At 33.7% G+C, this 25,100-nt stretch overlaps 1 protein-coding gene across 8 annotated transcripts in view; it reads left to right on the top strand.

Annotated features, from left to right (window-relative positions):
- The window catches only part of LOC134697119 (inositol polyphosphate-4-phosphatase type I A-like), a 60,496-nt gene extending 39,127 nt beyond the window's left edge, over window positions 1-21,369 (top strand). For 7 of the 8 annotated variants that reach the window (XM_063559167.1, XM_063559170.1, XM_063559165.1 and 4 more), the window contains 3 exons: window positions 371-480; window positions 13,601-13,755; window positions 19,976-21,369. In XM_063559167.1, coding sequence (XP_063415237.1) covers window positions 371-480; window positions 13,601-13,755; window positions 19,976-20,108 — 398 coding nt within the window. In that variant the 3' untranslated portion in view covers window positions 20,109-21,369. Of the gene's footprint in view, window positions 1-370; window positions 481-13,600; window positions 13,756-14,831; window positions 14,864-19,975 lie in introns of all 8 variants that reach the window. The other variant, XM_063559163.1, reaches the window with a different exon arrangement.
- Window positions 21,370-25,100: the final 3,731 nt, after the last annotated feature.

The following is a 25,100-nucleotide window of genomic DNA, read 5'->3' as shown; positions in this document are numbered from 1 at the left end:
AAGACTTAATGATCAACAGGTTCACCTTACCGCAGATTTCAGTGAGTATGTAGCTAATGGCAATATCTTTGGTTAGCTTGCTTGTTAGCTGAACTGTGAAGTCATTGTTATGTAAGGTATACTACCCTCCTTTTAAAGTAGCTTAGTCCTACAAAGAGATCGATTGGTTATCTGTTGGGCTAGTCTACTATTAAAGGAGGGTAGTTTACCTAACCTTGCAATGACTTCACAGTTCAGCTAACAAGCAAGCTAACAAAAGATATTGCCATTAGCTACATACTCACTGAAATCTGCTGTAACAAGTGACTGATTTTCTGTCAAACTCTCTTAGAGTCTTTATGGCATTATGCACTTCTTATTTTCTCTCCAGATGATGGTAAAACAGGTCTAGGTACAGTTGGAGATTTAATGCAAAGATTACAGTATCAAGCCATGGCAAAGAAAAGTAAAAATACAGAGGTTTTAAAACTGGCTTCAGAGGTAAGTATTCTTGTGCATCAATAATGCTTACGAGAATTATTATGCTTACTAATTAATTTATTTTTCAAAAGGAGGTACTTCCATTTTCTTATTAGCTCACCTGGCCCAAAGGGCCAATTGAGCTTTTCTCATCACTTGGCTCTGTTGTCTGTCATTGGTCGTCTGTCATCCGTCGTCGTCGACATTTTGAATTTCTTCTAGAGAACCACTGAATGGATTGAAACCAAACACGGCATGAATGTTCCTTATGAGGTGCTGACCAAGTGTTGTTACTTTGTAGCCGTTCCATCATCCAAGATGGCGGCCAGCAGGGGACTTAGTTTAACATAGGACCCTATGGGAAATGCATACAAATGACTTCTAGAGAACCACTGAATGGAATGACACCAAACATGGCATAAATGTTTCTTATGAGGTGCTGAACAAGTGTTGTTACTTTGTAGCCAATCCATCATCCGAGATGGCCGCCAGCAGGGGGTGGGGGTGGGGGCTTAGTTTAACAAAGGACCCTATGGGAAATGCCTACAAAAGTCTTCTTTTAGAGAACCATGGAATTGAATGAAATCAAACATAGCATGAATAGTCCTTTCCTTATGAGGTGCTGGCCAAGTTATGCAAGTGTTGTTACTTTGTAGCCAAATTTTATCTGTTTTTATATGATTTCAAAAACCCAAGTTTGGTCAGGTGAGCGATACAGGCTCTTCAGAGCCTCTAGTTTTAATTTTAATACCAGTTTTAATTGGGTTTTTTTCACAAAAATATTTAGATGGGAATATTTTTGGAACAAATGGTTTCCTGACAAAAGAAAATTTGATTTAGCTAACTGGTGGAATTAAACATCAAGTCAATGTATAATATGTTCCAGAATTATAGTAAAAAGATAATTGACAAAGGTTTTAGATTTTTATCTTTTTATTATGACTTGTTACTGTGATAATTGAGAACTTGTAATCCTTAAACATTTGATTTAAAAAAAAAACTAAACTTAAGGAAGTTTGCTTCTCAGTTTCAAAATAATTAACTTTTCAAAACACTAGTTTATATTGATATGGGATTAATAAAGGAATTAAAAGAGCAAAAAAATATTTAGGTCAATGTGCTTGTGTGCTTGTTTTCAAAATATAAGCCATTGATATTTTGGCGGGAAAATATTTTCTTTTGACTTTTCATAGCTTTATCATTGAAACGTTAAAGTTCTTAATAACTATTAAAAAATAATTAAAATTCTATAAGACTTTTACAGATGGTTAATCATAATACATGTAAAAGATTTATAAAAAGAAGAATGGGGTCAATGGGCAAAATGTTTTTAAAGCATTAAAATGGATTAAACCAGAGGATTCTGAAAATCTGACAAAAATCCCAAAACATGACAAGCAAATTTCCTTAACTGATAAAGGAATTCTATGTTATGGCTCATATATACAGTACAATCAGCCAACTAGATGTCTTACTGATATTTTAATGGCTCACCTAGGGGCATTATGTTTTCCTGTCTGCATCCAATTTGTCAATCCATACAATTGTTCCTCCATCTTTGCTGCTTCAAGATTTTGGTCAAAGTATTTTTGTCGCACCTGTGGCTTTTGTCACAGAAAGCTACACATAGGGATAGTTATCTGGCAGTTGCAGCGTTACCTAACTTCTTAAAAGCTTTATATTTTAGAAGGTGGAAGACCTGGATGCTTCATACTTTGTATATGGATGCCTTTGTAATGTTAAATTCTCCCTTATTATAAGTAATAGGATAACTATATGTAGTATGTGCATACCTTGCAAGGTTCTCATGCCCATCAGACAGTTTTCACTTGTCCTCGAACTCATTTCATGGATCAGTGAACAAGGTTAAGTTTTGGTGGTCAAGTCCATATCTCAAATACTATAAGCAATAGGTCTAGTATATTTGGTGTATGGAAGCATTAAAAGGTATACATGTCCAACTGGCAGGTGCCATCTGACCATGACCGATTGAGTGGTTATAGTTAAGTTTTTGTGTTTTGGTCTGTTTTCTTTTACTGTATGCAATAGGTCTACTGTATTTGGTGTATGGAATGATTGTAAGGTGAAAATGTCTAGTTGGAAGGTGTCATCTGACCTTGACCTCATTTTTATGGTTCAGTGGTCAAAGTTGGGTTTTGGTCTTTTTTTCTAATACTATATGCAATAGGTCAACTATATTAGGTGTATGGAAATATTTTATGATCTATATGTCAGTCTTACAGGTTTTATTTGACCTTGATCTCATTTTCACAGATCATTGCTCAGTGTTAAGTTTTTGTGTTTTGCCTTTTGGTCTGTTTTTCATAAACTATAAGCAATAGGTCAACTATATTTATTGTATGGAAGAATTGTTAACTGCTAATGCCTGCCTGGCATGGTTCATCTGACTTTGACCTAATTTTCATGGTTCATTGGTTTAGTTTTCTTTGTTAATGTTAAGTTTATGTGACAGTTTTAATAAAGCTTTATATTTAGGACTATCAACATAATATAAATGATTAGAAAAATGGCGAAACATTTCAGTGTGTGCACTCTTGTTGATGGCGTTGAAGTCCAATCAAAATATGAGTATACATGTTCCCTATGATATGATCTTACTAATTTTAAAGCCAAATAAGAGCTTTGCCCCCAATTTCAAGGTCCACTGAACATAGAAAATGATAGTGCGAGTGGGGCATCCATGTACTATGCCTATGGACACATTCTTGTTCTTGTGTGACGCTCAGGTTAAAGTTTTGGTTAAAGTTTTTTGGTCAAGGTAGTTTTTGATGAAGTTGAAGTCCAATCAACTTGAAACTTAGACACATGTTCCCTATGATTTGATCTTTCTCATTTTAATGCCAAATTGAAGTATTGACCCCAATTTCACAGTCCAATGAACATGTAAATGATAGTGCAAGTGGGGCATCCGTGTACTATGGACACATTCTTGTTTTATTTTTAATTTTGGCACATGGCAGGTTTTCGCTCTTGTGGTATTTTTTTTTTTTTAAATGTTGGTTATGAAACGATTTGATTAATTAAGTGTTAATTACCATGAAATACCTTGACAATAAAATGTTAGTTATATAACAAGTTAATTAAATGTTAAAGGTTTGAGCATCAGTACAAACTTTATATCCCATTCATGATTCCATTGACGTCATTCAAAGTCTATATGTCACAAAATTTATATTATTTTAACACACAGCAGGTGAGACGCCTTAATGATCAAATGTCAGAAGTGTTTACCCTTATAGATCACTTCCAGGGGTGGTGTTAATCAGACTTTTATTTTCTATCCAGGGTTTTGTAGACTATTTATCTTTCCATCATGTTTCTTGTTATATTATTATCATGTATTGTTTTATATAATTATACCCAGCTTTAAAAAAAGTTGTGGTACACTGTTTTCCTCTGTCTGTATGTCTCTCCATCTGACTCATGGGGGTAAACTGTTTTCCTCTGTCTGTATGTCTCTCCATCTGACTCATGGGGGTAAACTGTTTTCCTCTGTCTGTATGTCTCTCCATCTGTCTCATGGGGGTAAACTGTTTTCCTCTGTCTGTATGTCTCTCCATCTGTCTCATGGGGGTAAACTGTTTTCCTCTGTCTGTATGTCTATCTATCTGTCTCATGAATATTTTTCTTCTTATCTTTGTTAGGAACTGCATCATAAGGATATCTGGAATGTGGTTTCAGGGTTTAAATAAGTCAGCTTTACAATTTGATTCATTTTCAGATTCATCACTCAACAACTATCTGTTTAACAAACACTTACATATTTTACACTATTAAAATTATCCAGTTGCGCCGTGGGTATCATCAGTGAGCAGAAACTCGCAGAATCACTTGTATTTTCTGTTTCTCATCGACTTGTTTTATTATGATTGACCTTCTATTTTCACTTAAATTAAGAGGTACATACACCCCATTTTTAAAAGAGTTATTGCCCATGATTTTTTGTCATGAAAACTATTAGGATAGATCTTCTGAAAGCTGTACAGCAAATATGATCAGTCGGACAAGTTCTTTAAATAAACCAAGAGAAATGCAGCCATGGCATGACTAAAAGAAGTTATTGCATTCTAATAACAATTGTTATGAATTTCTACTTTTATCTTTTATCATATCTCAAAACTTAAGCAGAAAGACAAAATTGTGAGATCTTAATCTGTCAACATCCAAAAAAAGAAAATATATCAGACGTATTTAAATTTGAGTATATGTTTTAAACTATCATTTCGATAACCTTTAGAAGCACAATGATTTAATGATGCAGGACCTCTTTAATAAAATATCCATCTGAATGTAACTACAAGAAATTCTTTACTAAGTCTGGTTATATTAAGGCAATAATATATAAGAATATTGTGATGACACCTAAAAAATTTATTTGTCAATAAATCCAGTGCAAATAACACGAAACAAATATACATTTACTACTGTTTACATTAAACTTAATTCATGGTTAACAAAGCTAGAAACTATTGGTAGTATAAGTAGTATCTTTCTGTTCACATTCACCAAAACCCCACGGAAATCTCACATGCGTAAGTGTGTTAAAGTCATGTATGTTCGTCCCTTCTTATATTTATAAACTCCAACTTTACTTTGCCTCAACCAATTGTTTTGGAACTTATACACAGGTCGCATTACCACCAAATACACATCAAGTTTGAATTTGGGAGGCATCACTTTCACTGTTGTTGTGTAATGTTCTTTTATAAATGAAAAAATGCTGATATTACAGATTCTGACTTTAATTTCTGCAACAATAAATATTTTTTGAAACTTATACACAATGCTTATTACCACCAAATACAGATCAAGATTGAATTTTGGTGATATCTCTTTCAATGTTCTTGAGATATGTCCGTTTATAAATGGATAAATTGTAGAATTACCATATATTTACAACCGGGGGCATCTGTGTCTCATGGATACAATTTTTTTATTTTTGGAGCTTTAAGATTTTATTTTGAAAAAATTTAATGGGTAGAGAAAACTGTACACAGCAAAATTGATAAATATGCTATTACATGTAACAATTGAGATCGAGATTTCATTGGCTGGGTTGGTTTTTTTTAGACTGCTTTGGATGTCTCAATATTCTCAGGGGGGAGGATGTGAGGATGCATATTTTATTATTATAGCAATTTATTTCAGTATAAAAGACTTGTACCATTTAGTTGACATATATTTGCCATTATGTTATACATAGGCTACGTGCAAGGAAGTCATATCTTAACTTATAGACCATGTCACAGCCTTGTCTAATTAATAGGATTGAACATGCTAATTTAATACACCTGCCATTTGGAAAAAGAAGGTGTGTCTGCATGGTTTATAGCTGTTAAAATATTGAAATATAAACAAATTATTAAAAGCAAAGGTCATGTATGTATGCCAGGAATAGTTTTAGATCATACATATTTTAATGTGAGGGTTTCTTATCGTCGAGTTGCAAGTTGCGAGTTAAGAAAGTCGAGTTGCGAGTTATAAAAGTCGAGTTGCGAGTTAAGAAAGTAGAGTTGCGAGTTAAGGAAGTCGAGTTGCGAGTTACAAAAGTCGAGTTGCGAGTTACAAAAGTCGAGTTGCGAGTTACAAAAGTCGAGTTGCGAGTTAGGAAAGTCGAGTTGCGAGTTAGGAAAGTCGAGTTGCGAGTTACAAAAGTCGAGTTGCGAGTTACGAAAGTGGAGTTGCGAGTTACAAAAGTCGTGTTGCGTAAAAATGTGGAAACTAAAATATTTCAATTTTTGGTGTAACTGTTTAACATTTTGGAATGATGATTGCTTATAGAATTGTACATAGTGTTGTTGATTATTTTTGTGGTTTGGACTTTATCTGAGTCTCTTGGTAAAAATAAAATGGACTAGATAATAACTACGTATAGTATTTTCTGAAGAAGCAGATAGCCTTTTGAAATACAGCAGATGGCTTGCAGTTTAATTATTTTTAAATTTCATACATAGCACCGTCGTATTAAACTTAAAGGGAGATAGCAACTAAACTATAGTACAAACATGTAAAACACCCCTCTGCAGATTTCGTTTAAAGTGGGCTTTTTGGGGCAGCTGCAGAGCCGGGCAATACCGATTCGTTAGGGACCGAAAAATTTATTGTTTGTCAGTGACACAAATTATATATGATGGGGATGAATAAAACCAGTTTAAACCCGCCGCATTTTTTGTGTCTGACCTATGTCAGGAACCTTTAGCCTTTGTTGCTCTTGTATATGTTTTAATTTTGGTTCATCTTTATATTTAGCAGCATAGAATGGCGTCTCTATTCTTTATCTATCTAATATTGTGTTTCGGGGCCTGCTCAGGGCTCCCTCTAGGTGTGTGATTTTTCGCTGTGTTGTAGACCCAATGACCTTTGGTTGAATTGTATATTTTGATTTGGTTGCTGTCTCTTTGACTCATTCCCCGTTTTTATTCTTTATTTTATAAATGTAGCTGTCAAAGATACTATTGTAAAAACTACATTTGCGCCATTTTACAGGCAAGATTTAATTGGAAAGTATAAAATGATTATTGCTACATCGTGATTTCATAAGTATTTTTAAAAGTATTTGGTAACTTGTTAAACTGAGTCAAATAGGTATAAACTTGAGTTATATAGTGTTCACATGTTTGATATTGTCAATTATAAGTTATTTCTAACTTAATTAAAACCGGCAAAATAGCAAAACTCTGTATAAATCGCTATTCTGCTGGAGCTGGTAAAATAGCCCCGAAGGGAGTCGACAAAACAGCCACTGCCATATTTTATACGTTGAAACGAAATATTATTCTAAATAAGTCACATATATTTAATTCAAGAGAGAACCTGAACTATAAAATCATTACAATTATCTTTGTTAAGTAACATATATTCATTTACATTTCGTTTAACATCTAGACTTGAAATAATATACAAATGTAGTTCCCTAAATATCTATGTACAGACACATTCTCAAATATACACAACACTCATTTGAGAGATATGAAAAATTAGCAAAAATACTGAAAAATATCTCCTTGAAAAATATCTCCCTACAGATCATCTTTGTACATGCTGGACAACTTGTAATGAAATGTATAATGTATGTGTATGGATGAATCAAGGATATAGTAACTATACAAATCCTTGATTAAATGCATCCGGTAAAATTCATTTATAAAAATCTTGAAAAGGTTGGGATACAAAATATCCCCTTAGTTTACTCCAATTTGGGAATAAAAATTAGAAGTAAACTCATTGTCTATTTTAGCACATAATTCACTTTTATTGTACATATCTCTCACGATTGCATGGAAATTACTACGTATGTTTGGCGGCAAAAACACACGTTTTTCAAAACGATGGATGGAATAATGAAAACGGAAAAGATCGATCTTCAATCGGTCTTAAAAAGTCTACTTCCAGATATTGATGTAGTTTTATAAAGATCAATCTTATTTGAATCGATCTTTTTTCAAGTGTAAATGCTTATAGATCGATCGCTTTTTTCAGGTGATCGAATGTTATATTCAGATATGAAAATAAATCTGCGCATGTTCGGCGTGTTTAAAAATGATGGATGGAATACGAAAAGTAAACATAGATTCGTTTTTTTTTTATTATCTTCTAAATCATTAAGTTCTATTTGTTTGCTGCAAATCCTCATCTTCAGACGCATATATGTACTATAGTTTAGTTGCTATCTCCCTTTAAGTTTAATACGACGGTGCTATGTATGAAATTTAAAAATAATTAAACTGCAAGCCATCTGCTGTATTTCAAAAGGCTATCTGCTTCTTCAGAAAATACTATACGTAGTTATTATCTAGTCCATTTTATTTTTACCAAGAGACTCAGATAAAGTCCAAACCACAAAAATAATCAACAACACTATGTACAATTCTATAAGCAATCATCATTCCAAAATGTTATACAGTTACACCAAAAATTAAAATATTTTAGTTTCCACATTTTTACGCAACACGACTTTTGTAACCTCCAACTCGACTTTTGTAACTCGCAACTCGACTTTTGTTACTCGCAAATCGACTTTCTTAACTCGCAACTTGACTTTTGTAACTCGCAACTCAACTTCTGTAACTCGCAACTCGACTTTCGTAACTCGCAACTCGACTTTCTTAACTCGCAACTCGATTTTTGTAACTCGCAACTCGACTTTTGTAACTCGCAACTCGACTTTCTTAACTCGCAACTCGACTTTCGTAACTCGCAACTCGACTTTCGTTACTCGCAACTCGACTTTTGTAACTCGCAACTCGACTTTCGTAACTCGCAACTCGACTTTTGTAACTCGCAACTCGACTTTCTTAACTCGCAGCTCGACTTTTGTAACTCGCAACTCGACTTTCGTAACTCGCAGCTCGACTTTTGTAACTCGCAACTCGACTTTCGTAACTCGCAACTCGATACTTGACAACAAGTGAATCTCTTTTAATGTATGGTATATGGAATATACAGAATCTATAAATTTATTAAACAAACATTATTATTCAACTTGAAAGAACTCGCTATTCAATAATTTTTATTTTTAAACTCTTTAATACAGACCTATTGAAGATATGTTAATGAATCTTGATTCTAATGCAACACCATTTGTAATATTCATTTTGATTGGATATCATCACAAAGTTTCAAGGCATCAATTCACAATTCTGCAGACGATGTATGACAGATTTTATGTATGATTTAACATCTTTCTGTCAGTTTAATTAGATTATAATAGAATGGCAGGGCCGTTACTAGGGTTCTAATTCATGGGAGGCAGGGGTTTATATCTATATTTTATAGTATATTTTAGATAAGTATAGAAAGTCACTGCTACAACGAATGTGAGTGTTTAACTACTAAGGCATTGGGACCACAATGTTCTTGTACGATCAGGAGATGTTAAAAAAAAAATATCTGATTCAGTCAGTAACGAATTTCTGATATCATAAAAGATTCACAATACAAATGGAACTTCTTCTGCTTAATTGAGCCCCTTGATAAATTGAACAGTTTCATATGTCTTCTCGTACGAATACTGAATAACAGACAGACGGCCACACAAAAATAAACAAACAAATATTGAAACGTTTCACTATCGATCAAAAATCCAGAAAATAACATATATCACGTATCATGATAACACTGAGTAAAACTGTAAACTTGTGTTGTTTATAATATAAATTCAAGTTCTTCGTGTACATATTGTCAATATTTCATTTTATTACTTTTAAAACAAACAAAAATTGATGTGGAAAATTCAGGGAAGGCAGTTGCGGCCCTGAATGGAGATAACAATATTGTATTTTAAGCTCTGAAAGCATCAATTGGTGATTCGATGGTTGCAAATACTTGTTTACTGTCTTCGCTAACATGTCGCCAATACTTAATTTGTGACCATCAAATTACCTATTGATGCAGTTGAAGCTTAAAATACAATACAGATATCTTCTTTATAACACAAATCTAGGATTAGAAAGTAAAATAGTTGGTTCATGATTGATATTTCTTTTAAAACTTCAAGCAGACATGAATAACTGTTCTGAAACAAGTTAATTAGGGCCCCGACTAAAAGTCGGGTCGCCCTATAGTGATCAGTCTGTCCGTCCGTCCGTCCGTCTGTCCGTCTGTCCGTAACACTTTCGTGTCTGCTCCATATCTAGAGAACCATTATGATTTCATACTTAATACTTAAGATGATTATCAACCAACACCAGAGGGTGTGTCATGTTGTATGTACAACTTTCTAGGTCAAAGGTCAAGGTCAAAAACTTTGGTTTTAGTTGACAACCCCATGTCCTGTGGTGAAGATCGTGTCCGCTCCATATCTAGATAACCATTATGATTTCAAAGTTTATACTTGACATCCATTTTAACAACCACCAGAGGGCGTGTCATGATGTATGTACAACTTCCTAGGTCAAAGGTCAAGGTCAAAAACTTTGGTTTAGAGTTGACAACCCCGTGTCCTGTGGGATTGTGTCCGCTCCATATCTAGATAACCGTTATGATTTCAAAGTTTATACTTGACATCCATTTTAACCACCACCAGAGGGCGTGTCATGATGTATTTACAACTTCCTAGGTCAAAGGTCAACGTCAAAAACTTTGGCTTTAGTTGACAACCCCGTGTCCTGTGGTGAAGATCGTGTCCGCTCCATATCTAGATAACCATTATGATTTCAAAGTTTATACTTGACATCCATTTTAACAACCACCAGAGAGCGTGTCATGATGTATGTACAACTTCCTAGGTCAAAGGTCAAGGTCAAAAACTTTGGTTTAGAGTTGACAACCCCGTGTTCTGTGGGATTGTGTCCGCTCCATATCTAGATAACCGTTATGATTTCAAAGTTTATACTTGACATCCATTTTAACCACCACCAGAGGGTGTGTCATGATGTATTTACAACTTCCTAGGTCAAAGGTCAACGTCAAAAAAACTTTGGTTTCAGTTGACAATCCTGTGTCCTGTGGTGAAGATTGTGTCCGCATTATATCTTGAGAACCATTATGATTTCAAAATATTTTACTTGACATCCATTTTAACCAACAACAGAGGGTGTGTCATGATGTATGTACCACTTCCTATGTCAAAGGTCTGTTTGTCTGTTGGTCTGTCCATCGCTAACAAATTTGATCCACACTATATTTTGAGAGGACAGCTGTTATTATTTCATACTTTATACCTGACAAACATTTTCAACTTAACATATATATAAACAAACACCAGAGAATGTGTCATAATGTATGCATCCTAGGTCTAAGGTCAGTCTGTCGGTCTGTCCATCCGTTTGTTGTTCTTAACAAATTGTGTCCGCTCTACCTCTCGAGAACCGTTTATATTTCATACTTTATACTTGGTGGGTCATAATATATTGAAGGCATAATTCTAAAAATATGTGACAAATATCAATTGGGCAGCACCTTTAAACATATTGTTCAAACATCAATCCATATATCCAGAAGTCACCTTAGAGTAGTCAACAATTAGTTCACATCATGCAGTCATATCACTATTATACTATGAAAGTAAGATGAGAATATTTATCAGTTTTAACTTAAAATCTTAGATTGAAATCACACATGAGACTATGTAATAACTTCAAATAATGCTTCATATCAGATTATCCATACAACTTATTTACCCCACGTTATTGACAGCGGGGCCCACAGAGATGGCTTCCATCTCAATGATATCTAGTTGATTTTCTTAACTGATGTGAGCATGTCATTCAATGCAATACTGTACAGAAACATGTTAACATTCAAATCACATTAGGTTCTATAAACTTTAGGATCTTTAGCCTGTGAGTGAACAGGAGAAATGTGTCATTACATTGATTTGTCACATCCTGTAAAACCTATTTATGCCACAAGACAAAGAAACAGAAAAAATAAACGGAACAAAATTTAAAGGACTTTACACAGAAAAGTGGAAAGACCTAATAACAATAATAATTGTAACTTTATTTAAGGAGAGTGATTCTAATATCATTCCCTTATGGATTTATAGTGACTTTTAAAGATAAATCATGCCAACAAGACACATGTGAAAATGTTCAGAGATTGTATTTATATGAATTTAAGCTCTTATAACAAAACATGCAGTCGTAGTGAAATTTTGTTTTTAAGACTTGATTTGCTTTTGGAATCTTTATAATGATGGGTCTGAAGTTAGGGATGTAGTTGTGTTGAAGTTTTCTTGCAAAAAGTACATATATGACTTTAATAGCGATAAATGATATAATTATCCTAAAGTTGTTCCCTACATGGATATATTATGAAGTGCTAATATCATGACACATAATTAGTCTTAAGCTTGGCCATCGCATTCAAATTATTTGAGGTGCTAATAACAAGACATAGACATATATAACATTCATGACGCTGGGCTATCAAATACGACAAATGGGGTTGAGTTAAAATTTAGGGTTTAAAAACCTTGCGTCAGTTAAGTTTAAATATTGACTTTTGTATTAACACATACAACAGGTGCTTGTTATACAACTTTTAATATGTTAATCACCAGACCTTATGAAATGATATGTTATACTTAAAGTTGTATGAAAAGAGTTTCTTGTAAATTAAATGCTATTGAAATTTTGAACCAATACATGCACATATACAGTACTAAACTAAGTCTGTATGCACATTTTTATGCCCCACCTACGATAGTAGAGGGGCATTATGTTTTATGGTCTGAGCGTCCCTTCATCTGTTTGTTCATCCGTTAGTTTGTTCGTCCGTCTGTTACACTTCAGGTTAAAGTTTTTGGTCAAGGTAGTATTTGATGAAGTTGAAGTCCAATCAACTTGAAACTTAGTATACATGTTCCCTTTGATAAGATCATTCTAATTTAATGCCAAATTAGAGAATTTATTTCAATTTCACGGTCCAGTAAACATAGAAAGTGATAGTGCGAGTGGGGCATCTGTGTACTGTGGACACATTCTTGTTTTTTATATATTTATCCTAGTTAAGGTCACTGCATACAAAAAAAGTATCTGTGAATTAGTAAACTTGAAACAATTACTCAATAGCAGTACGTTTATGAAGATTTTGATAATATAAATGATTTCCTTTACAAGAAAATTTATGTATACATGTTTTACAGTAGACACTAAGTCATTCAAGTATAGCATGTGCAGCTTTTTTGTCTCGCCTTGACAGAGTCAAAAAGGGAGACATAAGTATGCTGTTCCCTGTGGCGGCGGAGGCAACAATGCATTAGTTTGTGATTAGGTCTAGTTTATGGTGAATCACAAGTGGTAGGTCAATCATATTTGGTATGCAGTTGTATAAGCATTGGTACATCTCATTTCTATGGAGATTTTTTGGCCCTGCCCCCTCAGTCATGGTCTATTGATTTCGAAACTTTTGCTTATTTTACATGAATTAGTTTGAGATTAGGTCAGTTTATGGTGAACTGGGGGGGTTAAACATGTTTATGAGATCTCAACCCTCCCCTATACCTCTAGCCAATGTAGAAAAGTAAACCGAATACAATACACACATTAAAATTCACTTCAAGAGAAGTTACAGTTTATTTTTTGTCTAAACAAGCTGTTCTAACTTATACTGCTCAGGACATCTAAGCCTAGAATATTATTGGTAATTGCTTATTTTTTCTTCTTCTCACTTTCAGTTGACAAGAAAGTTACAGGGTATAAGATTTACAAGTTGTAAAAGTGCTAAAGATAGAACAGCTATGTCCATCACACTAGAACAGGTGTATATACTACAACAGGAACATGATTTAGCATCCCATGTGTTCACTCAGGCCTTAGACTGCTTCAGGAGGTAGGTTTATAAAAACATGAGTTATCATCCCATGTGTTCACTCAGGCCTGAGATTGCTTCAGAAGGTAGGTTTTATAAAAACATGAGTTATCATCCCATGTGTTCACTCAGGCCTTAGATTGCTTCAGAAGATAGATTTGAATATTATAAAAACATGAGTTATCATCCCATGTGTTCACTCAGGCCTTAGATTGTTTCAGAAGGTAGGTTTTATAAAAACATGAGTTAACATCCCATGTGTTCACTCAGGCCTTAGATTGCTTCAGAAGGTAGGTTTATAAAACATGAACTATCATCTTATGTGTTCACTCAGGCCTTAGATTGCTTCACAAGATAGATTTGAATATTATAAAAACATGAGTAGCATCCCATGTGTTCACTCAGTCCTTAGATTGCTTCAGAAGGTAGGTTTATAAAAACATGAGTTATCATCCCACCTGTTCACTCAAGCTTTAGATTGCTTCAGGAGGTAGGTTTATAAGGACATGAGTTAGCATCCCATGTCTTCACTCAGGCCTGAAGGTAGGTTGATAAAACATGAGTTAGCATCCCACGTGTTCACTCAGGCCTTATATTGCTTCAGAAGGTAGATTTAAATATTATAAAAACATGAGTTAACATCCCACGTGTTCACTCAGGCCTTAGATTGCTTGAGAAGGTAGGTTTATAAAACATGAGTTAGCATCCCATGTGTTCACTCAGGCCTTAGATTGCTTCAGAAGGTAGGTTTATGAAAACATGAGTTATCATCATATGTCTTCACTGAGGCCTTAATTTGCTTCAGAAGGTAGTTTTATAAAACATGAATTAGCATCCCACATGTTCACTCAGGCCTTAGATTGCTTCAGAAGGTAGGTTTATAAAACATGAGTTAGCATCCCATGTCTTCACTCAGGCCTTAGATTGCTTCAAAAGGTAGGTTTATAAAACATGAGTTAGCATCCCACGTCTTAACTTAGGCCTTAGATTGCTTCAGAAGGTAGGTTTATAAAAACATGAGTTAGCATCTTATGTCTTCACTCAGGCCTTAGATTACTTCAGAAGGTAGGTTTATAAATCATGAGTTAGCATCCCAGGTGTTCACTCAGGCCTTAGATTGCTTCAGAAGGTAGGTTTATAAACATGAGTTAACATCCCATGTGTTAACTTAGGCCTTAGATTGCTTCAGAAGGTAAGTTTATATACTATAAGAACATGAGTTATAATCTGATGTCTTCACTCAGGCTTTTGATTGCTTCAGAAGGTAGGTTTATAAAAACATGAGTTATCATCCCATGTGTTCACTCAGGCCTTAGATTGCTTCAGAAGGTAGGTTTATAAAAACATGAGTTATCTTCCCATGTGTTCACTCAGGCCTTAGTTTGCTTCAGAAGGTTTGTTTAAAAGAACATGAGTTAGTATCCCCTGTGTTTACTTAGGCCTTAGATTGCTTCAGAAGGTTTGTATGCTATAAGAACATGTGTTAACATCCCATGTGTTCACTCAGGCCTTATATTGCTTCAGAAGGATTGTATGCTATAAGAACATGAGTTAACATCCCATTTGTTCACTCAGGCCTTAGATTGCTTCAGAAGGTAGGTTTATAAAACATGAACTATCATCTTATGTGTTCACTCAGGCCTTAGATTGCGTCAGAAGATAAATTTGAATATTATAAAATCATGAGTTAGCATCCCATGTGTTCACTCAGTCCTTAGATTGCTTCAGAAGGTAGGTTTATAAAAACATGAGTTATCATCCCACCTGTTCACTCAAGCTTTAGATTGCTTCAGGAGGTAGGTTTATAAGAACATGATTTATCATCCCATGTCTTCACTCAGGCCTGAAGGTAGGTTGATAAAACATGAGTTAGCATCCCATGTGTTCACTCAGGCCTTATATTGCTTCAGAAGGTAGATTTGAATATTATAAAAACATGAGTTAGCATCCCACGTGTTCACTCAGGCCTTAGATTGCTTCAGAAGGTAGGTTTATAAAAACATGAGTTATCATCTTATGTCTTCACTGAGGCCTTAATTTGCTTCAGAAGGTAGTTTTATAAAACATGAATTAGCATCCCACGTGTTCAATCAGGCCTTAGATTGCTTCAGAAGGTAGGTTTATAAAAACATGAGTTAGCATCTTATGTCTTCACTCAGGCCTTAGATTACTTCAGAAGGTAGGTTTATAAAACCATGAGTTAACATCCCATGTGTTCACTTGGGCATAAGATTGCTTCAGAAGGTAGGTTCTAAAAATATGAGTTAACATCCCATGTGTTCACTTAGGCCTTAGATTGCTTCAGAAGGTAGGTTTATAAAAACATGTGTGAACATCCCATGTGTTCACTTAGGCCATAGATTGCTTCAGAAGGTAGGTTTATGAAAACATGTGTGAACATCCCATGTGTTCACTTAGGCATTAGATTGCTTCAGAAGGTAGGATATAAAAACATGAGTTAACATCCCATGTGTTCACTTAGGCCTTAGATTGCTTCAGAAGATAGGTTATAAAAACATGAGTTAACATCCCATGTGTTCACTTAGGCCTTAGATTGCTTCAGAAGATAGGTTATAAAAACATGAGTTATCATCCCATGTGTTCACTCAGTCTTTAGATTGCTTCAGAAGGTAGGTTTATAAAAACATGAGTGAACATCCCATGTGTTCACTTCGGCCTTAGACTGCTTCAGAAGGTAGGTTATAAAAACATGAGTTAACATCCCATGTGTTCACTCAGTCCTTAGATTGCTTCAGAAGATAGGTTATAAAAACATGAGTTAACATCCCATGTGTTCACTTAGGCCTTAGACTGCTTCAGAAGGTAGGTTATAAAAACATGAGTTAACATCCCATGTGTTCACTCAGTCCTTAGATTGCTTCAGAAGATAGGTTATAAAAACATGAGTTAACATCCCATGTGTTCACTTAGGCCTTAGATTGCTTCAGAAGATAGGTTATAAAAACATGAGTTAACATCCCATGTGTTCACTTAGGCCTTAGATTGCTTCAGAATATAGGTTATAAAAACATGAGTTAACATCCCATGTGTTCACTCAGTCCTTAGATTGCTTCAGAAGGTAGGTTTATAAAAACATGAGTTAACATCCCATGTGTTCACTTAGGCCTTAGATTGCTTCAGAAGATAGGTTATAAAAACATGAGTTAACATCCCATGTGTTCACTTAGGCCTTAGATTGCTTCAGAAGATAGGTTATAAAAACATGAGTTAACATCCCATGTGTTCACTTAGGCCTTAGATTGCTTCAGAAGATAGGTTATAAAAACATGAGTTAACATCCCATGTGTTCACTCAGTCCTTAGATTGCTTCAGAAGGTAGGTTTATAAAAACATGAGTTAACATCCCATGTGTTCACTTAGGCCTTAGATTGCTTCAGAAGATAGGTTATAAAAACATGAGTTAAGATCCCATGTGTTCACTTGGGCCTTAGACTGCTTCAGAAGGTAGGTTATAAAAACATGAGTTAACATCCCATGTGTTAACTTAGGCCTTAGATTGCTTCAGAAGATAGGTTATAAAAACATGAGTTAACATCCCATGTGTTCACTTAGGCCTTAGATTGCTTCAGAAGATAGGTTATAAAAACATGAGTTAACATCCCATGTGTTCACTCAGTCCTTAGATTGCTTCAGAAGGTAGGTTTATAAAAACATGAGTTAACATCCCATGTGTTCACTTAGGCCTTAGATTGCTTCAGAAGATAGGTTATAAAAACATGAGTTAATATCCCATGTGTTCACTTAGGCCTTAGACTGCTTCAGAAGGTAGGTTATAAAAACATGAGTTAACATCCCATGTGTTCACTTAGGCCTTAGATTGCTTCAGAAGATAGGTTATAAAAACATGAGTTAGCATCCCATGTGTTCACTCAGGCCTTAGATTGCTTCAGAAGATAGGTTATAAAAACATGAGTTAACATCCCATGTGTTCACTTAGGCCTTAGATTGCTTCAGAAGATAGGTTATAAAAACATGAGTTAACATCCCATGTGTTCACTTAGGCCTTAGATTGCTTCAGAAGATAGGTTATAAAAACATGAGTTAACATCCCATGTCTTCACTCAGACCTAAGATTGCTTTAGAAAGTAGATTTATAAAAACATGAGTTAACATCCCATGTGTTCACTTAGGCCTTAGATTGCTTCAGAAGATAGGTTATAAAAACATGAGTTAACATCCCATGTGTTCACTTAGGCCTTAGATTGCTTCAGAAGATAGGTTATAAAAACATGAGTTAACATCCCATGTGTTCACTCAGTCCTTAGATTGCTTCAGAAGGTAGGTTTATAAAAACATGAGTTAACATCCCATGTGTTCACTTAGGCCTTAGATTGCTTCAGAAGATAGGTTATAAAAACATGAGTTAACATCCCATGTGTTCACTTAGGCCTTAGATTGCTTCAGAAGATAGGTTATAAAAACATGAGTTAACATCCCATGTGTTCACTTAGGCCTTAGATTGCTTCAGAAGATAGGTTATAAAAACATGAGTTAACATCCCATGTGTTCACTCAGTCCTTAGATTGCTTCAGAAGGTAGGTTTATAAAAACATGAGTTAACATCCCATGTGTTCACTTAGGCCTTAGATTGCTTCAGAAGATAGGTTATAAAAACATGAGTTAACATCCCATGTGTTCACTTAGGCCTTAGATTGCTTCAGAAGATAGGTTTATAAAAACATGAGTTAACATCCCATGTCTTCACTCAGACCTAAGATTGCTTTAGAAAGTAGATTTATATGCTATAAGAACGTGGACACAAGTATAGGAAAATCTTCATACAGATATGTTATCTCATATCAAAAAGTGAGTTATCATTATTGCGATACTAACACAGTCACGCAATATTCTAAAAAAAATAAAATTGCAATAATATTTGAGTTCACAGCATGAATTCAGACTGTAGACTGAAGTTGAATGTCAAATAATAAAAATACTGAACTCTGAGGAAAATTCAAAACAGAAAATCTGTAATCAAATGGAAAATCAAAAGCTCAAAACACACCAAATGCATAAATAACAGCATTCATATTCCTGATTTGGTACAGGCATTTACTTATTCAGAAAGTGGTGGATTAAATAGTCGTCGTCGTTAACAATTTTTAAATATCTTCTCCTCTGAAACTACTGAATGGATTTGGATGAAACTTAGCATGATTGTTCTTTAGATAATCCTACACAAAGTGTGTGCTTCGATTTTTGATCTGTCAAAAAACATGGCCGCCGTTACTTAAAATAGAACATAGGGGTCAAATGCAGTTTTTGGCTTATATCTCAAACACCAAAGCATTTAGAGCATATCTGAAATGGGGTAAAAATGTTCATCAGGTCAATATCTATCAGCCATGAAATTTTCAGATGAATCAAACAACAGATTGTTGGGTTGCTGCCACTTAATTGGTAATTTGAAGGAAATTTTGCAGTTTTTGGTCATTATCTTGAATATTATTATAGATAAAGATAAACTGTAAACAGCAAAAATGATCAGCAAAGTAAGATCTTCAAACAATTTAATATGACCAAAATTGTCAATTGACCCCTTAAGGGGTTATTGTCCTTTAATGACAATTTTTCACAATTTGTTCATCATATTTGCTAACTTTAAAAAATTGTCTCCTCTGAAACTACTAAATGGATTTGGATGAAACTTAGCATGATTGTCCCTTAGATTATCCTGCACAAAGTGTGTGCTTCGATTTTTGATCCGTCAAAAAACATGGCCGCCTTTACTTAAAATAGAACATAGGGGTCAAATGCAGTTTTTGGCTTATATCTCAAAAACTCCAGCATTTAGAGCAAATAAGACAAGAAGTTAAAGTATTTATTAGGTCAAGGTCTACCTGTCCTGAAATTTTCAGCTGAATTGGGTAACTGGTTTTTCAGGTATAATGCCCCTGAATTGATGATTTAATTTTTTTTGCTTTTGAAGAAAGTAGGACGATTCAAAGAACATTTAAATAAATTGAAAAAGCCAAAATAATCATTGATGAGAGATTTAACCAAAAAAATTAAGGTGAGCGATTCCGGCTCTTGAGAGCCTCTTGTTTTAAGAAGTCTTTGTACAAATGGCAGTTACTTTTGATATAAGCAGATTTTGGTTTAGATATGTTTCCATAGTTTTAAAATTATTAAAGTGACTAAAGCTATCAAATTAATATTTGAAAAATTGAAAACCTAAATTAGATAAATCATATAATTTGAGAAATATTTATTTTTTCAGCGAGGGAGTCAGAAGAGAAAATACGTTAAAAAACATTGGATGCAGAAAATATGCCTTTAACAGTTTCCAGTTACTTTATGTACCAAAACTTTACCGACCTCCAAATGGTACATACGGTAATGTTCAAGGATAAGAATTGTACCAAAACTTTACGGATCTCCAAATGGTACTTACGGCAATATGTGTACCAAATTTTATCGACTGCAAAATGGTACATACAGCAATATTCAAGGATAAGATGTGTACCAAAACTTTACTGATCTCCAAATGGTACATACCGCAATATGTGTACCAAATTTTACCGACCACAAAATGGTACATACAGCAATATTCAAGGATTAGATGTGTACCAAAACTTTACCAATCTCAAAATGGTACATACTGCAATGTTGAATGGTAAGATATGTACCAAAACTTTACTGACATCCAAATGGTACATATAGCCATGTCCAAGGATAAAATATGTACCAAAATCTTGTAAATAACTCCAAATGGTACATATAGAGATGTTCATGGATAAAATGTTTACCAAAACTTTACTAACCTCCAAATGGTACATACAGTAATGTTCAAGGATAAAATGTGTACCTAAGCTGCTAACTTCATCCCCAGTGGGACATTAGACCATAAATGCTGCCTCAACTTCTAAATTTAATTGATGGATATGGTGTCTTTAACATGCAAGAGATATGGCTCTCTCTTAACACAGGTCAGCCATTTATCGTCCTCTTCCTACGAACTATCATCGTTTTCCTCAAGAATACATTTGTGAATGGTGGCAAGGGATAGCCGAAAGTTCATTCCCTGAAATTTTAATCCAGGAACAGGAATCAAACCAGGAACCTTTATGTTAGTAGTCCAATGCACTAATCACTACACCACGGCTTTCTGCAGCTGGCATTATTAAAAGATTAAATATGAAGCAAAACTATACCTGTGACAATGTTCAAAGATAAATAATGAATATAAATGGTACCCATGACAGTGTTCAAAGTTAACAGTTGTTGTTGTGACTGAGAACTTTTCAGTGTTCAAAGGTGGTAATATATATATAAACAATGTTCCACTGATTTGTTAACAGAATAGCAGAATATTTAATATAATTCTGCTATTAGTTTAAACATATTTATTTATGTTTAGAAACAATATCAGATTTATATTAAAATTTCTGCTATTCTGCTGTTAATTATTTATGTATTGTTAAATGTCTTTAATTTAATTTTATGATCATGTATTTCAGTAACATGTGTTGTGTAATGGCCATATTTTAAACAGTATGTTTTGTATATTCTAAATCTGACATTATGACCTTCATTTCATGATAAATTGACCTGAAGATATTTCCATACAACTACATAATTTATAAATTTATTGAAATAAATTAATTTTATGTATTTCTTTATCTTTTTTGTCTGGCATGTTTAATTCAGAGCCATGTAACAAAATACTGTAAACCAATGTATTTTTGCAGATATCTTATCTATCTTAATTTCTAATTTTCTTGATGTATTTAAACAATTACATGGTACAATATATATACATAAAGCATGTAAGGCTTAGCAATACAAGGACCCAGATGATAAAACATGAAACAATTCAAAAGAGAAAACAAGCAGCCTGATTTAATCCAAAAAACGATAAACAAAAAAAAATGTCCAGAAAAAAAACCCATAGCCCCCCCCCCCCTGTGTATCTCTTTAATGATTTTAAGATATAAGTCCTGATGGCCTGATACACCCTCTTGTGCTTACCTCATTTTCAATGAATTTCAAACTCAGGGACAATCAAAGCATAAAAAGAAACATGGTTAACAGGTTAGGTGCCAGGAATTAGGAAATTTGAACTCAACAAAATATTAAAAGCTTTACAAATTATACTATACAGAAGGGTATGCATCCATCATTAAAATATTTAATTCATTTCAGGGTATATTCAGAAGTAATTATGTGACATCTTTAATGTAATACATAGATTTAGTCATTTCAGAAATGGAAATAGAAAGCAATGTATTTATTATATTTTAATCATATTGAATATATACTTATCAGTAAATACAATTAATTGTATCTGTTATACAATCCATGACACTTGTTCTGTATCATCAAGTTATAATGCTATTGTAATCAGTCACGATTCCACATCCTTGTTAAGCCTTCAACTTAAGGTGCAAAACAATCTGCATTATGCCATTTAGCATGAGAAACATTAGTCCAAATAATTATGACGTCTGGCAAGGCTTTTTTTTTTTTTTGTGTGACGCCTTCCTACAACGTTGTAGGAAGGCGTCACAGAAAAAAAATAAAATAGCCTTGCAAGACGTCATAATTATTTGGACTAGAGAAACATGTATAAAGTTTCAAATACAGTCTTTATTAATCCTCCATCCAATATGATCCCTGGATTAGAAAGTAGATACTGGCGTCATATTAATTAAGCCTTATGATATTCTCTATATATCTCTATATATCTGTATATTTGACACAGTGGATTCTTTTATTTTTGTGGGTATCATTTTTTGTTGATTGAGGAAAACTAGTATTTAATTAGTTAATTAAACATACATATGAGCTTACACCCGCTGCATTTTTCTGCACCTGTCCTAAGCCAGGAACCTGACTTTCAGTGGTTTTCGTTTATTGATGTGGTTCATAAGTGTTTCATATTTCCCGTTTCTATTTTTTCACATAGATTAGATCGTTGTTTTCCCCGTTGTAACGGTTTTACACATGTCATTCTGTTCGGTTAGAGCCAAGGTTCTGTGTTGAAGGCTTTACTATTACAAATTGTGACTTGTATTGAGAGTTGTCTCATTGGCACTCATACTACAACTTTTAATATCTATTGACCTCAAATTAAAGTCAGTTCTTGAATATTTCAAATATAAGCTTGTCAGACCAAATTAGTATTATCTTTTCAAATAGACTTCATGTTAACTTGAACCTTGACATGAGGAAGTGTAAAGTTTTAAATGTTTTTTGGTATGTAAGCATGTCCATCTTAAAAATTTGTAATTGGATTTTGACATGTGGGGTTTTCCCTCACAGAACAAACAAAAGTTTATACCATTATAATCAACATCAGGCTTTGAAATCTAGGTTAAATGAGACTTTTTTACGCAGTGGGTTAACAGAATGGTTTAGAAATAAAGACAACAGTAGTATTCTGTTGTTTGAAACTCATAAATCGATTGAGAAAAAAACAAATCCGGGTTAAAAACTAAAACTGAGTGAAACGCATCAAATAAAAGACAACGACACAACAGAAACACTTCGTTTAAATGTAACACACACAGAAACGAACTATAATGCAACAATGGCAATTTTTCTGACTTGGTACAGTACATTTTAAGAAATTATGGTGGGTTGAACCTGGTTTTTTGGCATGCCAAACCTCCCGCTTTTTTGGCAATGTTAAATATAACATTAAAATGACAACATTACATGACAGGACTACAATACAAATAATTGGGAGAACATACATGACAGAGAAATACACGAATAATAGCTAACAAAATGTACCAGGTTTAAAATTCAATACACCAGACCAAGACTAGCCAGTGACGCTCAAATAAAAAAAAAGTTCGAAAACCAAATCAAGTACAAAGTTGAAGAGCACTAAGGACCAAAAGTTTCAAAACGTTGTGCCCAATACAGCTAGGGTTTTCTGCCAAAGATAAGAACATCCTTATTATTTAGAATAATTCATACCTTTGCAAGCAGTAAATTTTATAAAATGACTATATGATAGATATGCATGATAAAACCGAAGTGGTGACTAACTACAGAAACCTTTTGATTTTTTAGATAGATTTGTGTTTGAATATTTCTTTAAATACCCTTAGCAATATAGTACTTCTTTTATAATCTATGACAAGTATTTAACAACTCCCTAGGTATTTGTTGATATTCTTATCATATGGTCATATAAATTTATTTTTTTAAATAAACTGACTATTAAATTTTCACTTTAATATGCATGTTGAAATTTATGCATTTTCTTTGTTTGTTTTTAGAAATTTGTGGGGTTTGTAAAGAAAAGGTGTGTATACAATAAAATCCTTTTTGTCACTCGATGCAGAAAAATATATTTGTTAGAAAGTTTATTTCATTCAAAATGATTGCAATTAAAGTTCAGAGAAATTCTAAAAAAAAGGATTGATTTTCATTGAGCATGTTCTTTCTATCCTATAGGAATCTCATAAATAATTTACATACTGCTATAAATCTCTAAACTCAGACATGCATAATTAATTGGCCGTTTACCATGATGAATATATTTTTTTAAATTAAAAAAGTCTGCATGAGTTACGCAATCTTCTTTTTGCTTTGAGTTTTCTGGGTCAGCTTGATACACTTTTGTGAATGAATTGTTGTACACATGTGAATACCCGTTAAATCTTGTTACGTTATTATATTCTAATTTTCATCAATCTTGTAATAGAAATAGATTTTACCTCTTTCCCATTATTGTGGTATAAAAACAACAGTCAATAGCTATATTGTTAGGTTATAAAATTTTAGCTTGCAAGGATTTATTTCACAATTAAAGGGATGTTGATTTATACCATAATATCATGTCATCCATCATATATGCAAGGGCTTTAGGTTTCAGTTGTAATTTCTTTCATTGTTTGCCATCGTACTAGTTTAATAAAGAATCATTAACCAATGTAAATATCAAACCAATATTTAATATTCTGTAGAAGTCTAATCAAAGACTTCAAAATTCATTTTCTGCTTCAGCGTTGGCGCTTGAGAGTTGGAACAAAAACTGGTGTGCTACTTTGTCCTGGTACGGTGGCAAGTATTCCTATCAAATGTACCTTTTGAAAAGCAAATTCAAACTCTTAGCTAAGCATTTTAGTCTAAAAATTAACAAATCAATTTAAATATAACTGATCATTCAAAGGACAATGAGTCTATAACATAACTGGTCAAGTAAAGGATCACGAGTCTAACCTAGCTGATCAAATAAATGAGCATGAGTCTATAACAGAACTGGTCGAGTAAGGAAGCATTAGTCTATAACACAACTGGTCAAGTAAAGTAACATGAATTTAACTTAACTGATCAAACAAATGACCATTAGTCTATTAATATATTAAATCAAGTAAATGACATGTTAT

The sequence above is a fragment of the Mytilus trossulus genome, chromosome 14, assembly GCF_036588685.1.
Source record: "Mytilus trossulus isolate FHL-02 chromosome 14, PNRI_Mtr1.1.1.hap1, whole genome shotgun sequence".
NCBI classification, from domain to species: domain Eukaryota; kingdom Metazoa; phylum Mollusca; class Bivalvia; order Mytilida; family Mytilidae; genus Mytilus; species Mytilus trossulus.
This window is presented reverse-complemented; position numbering and strand designations above follow the sequence as displayed.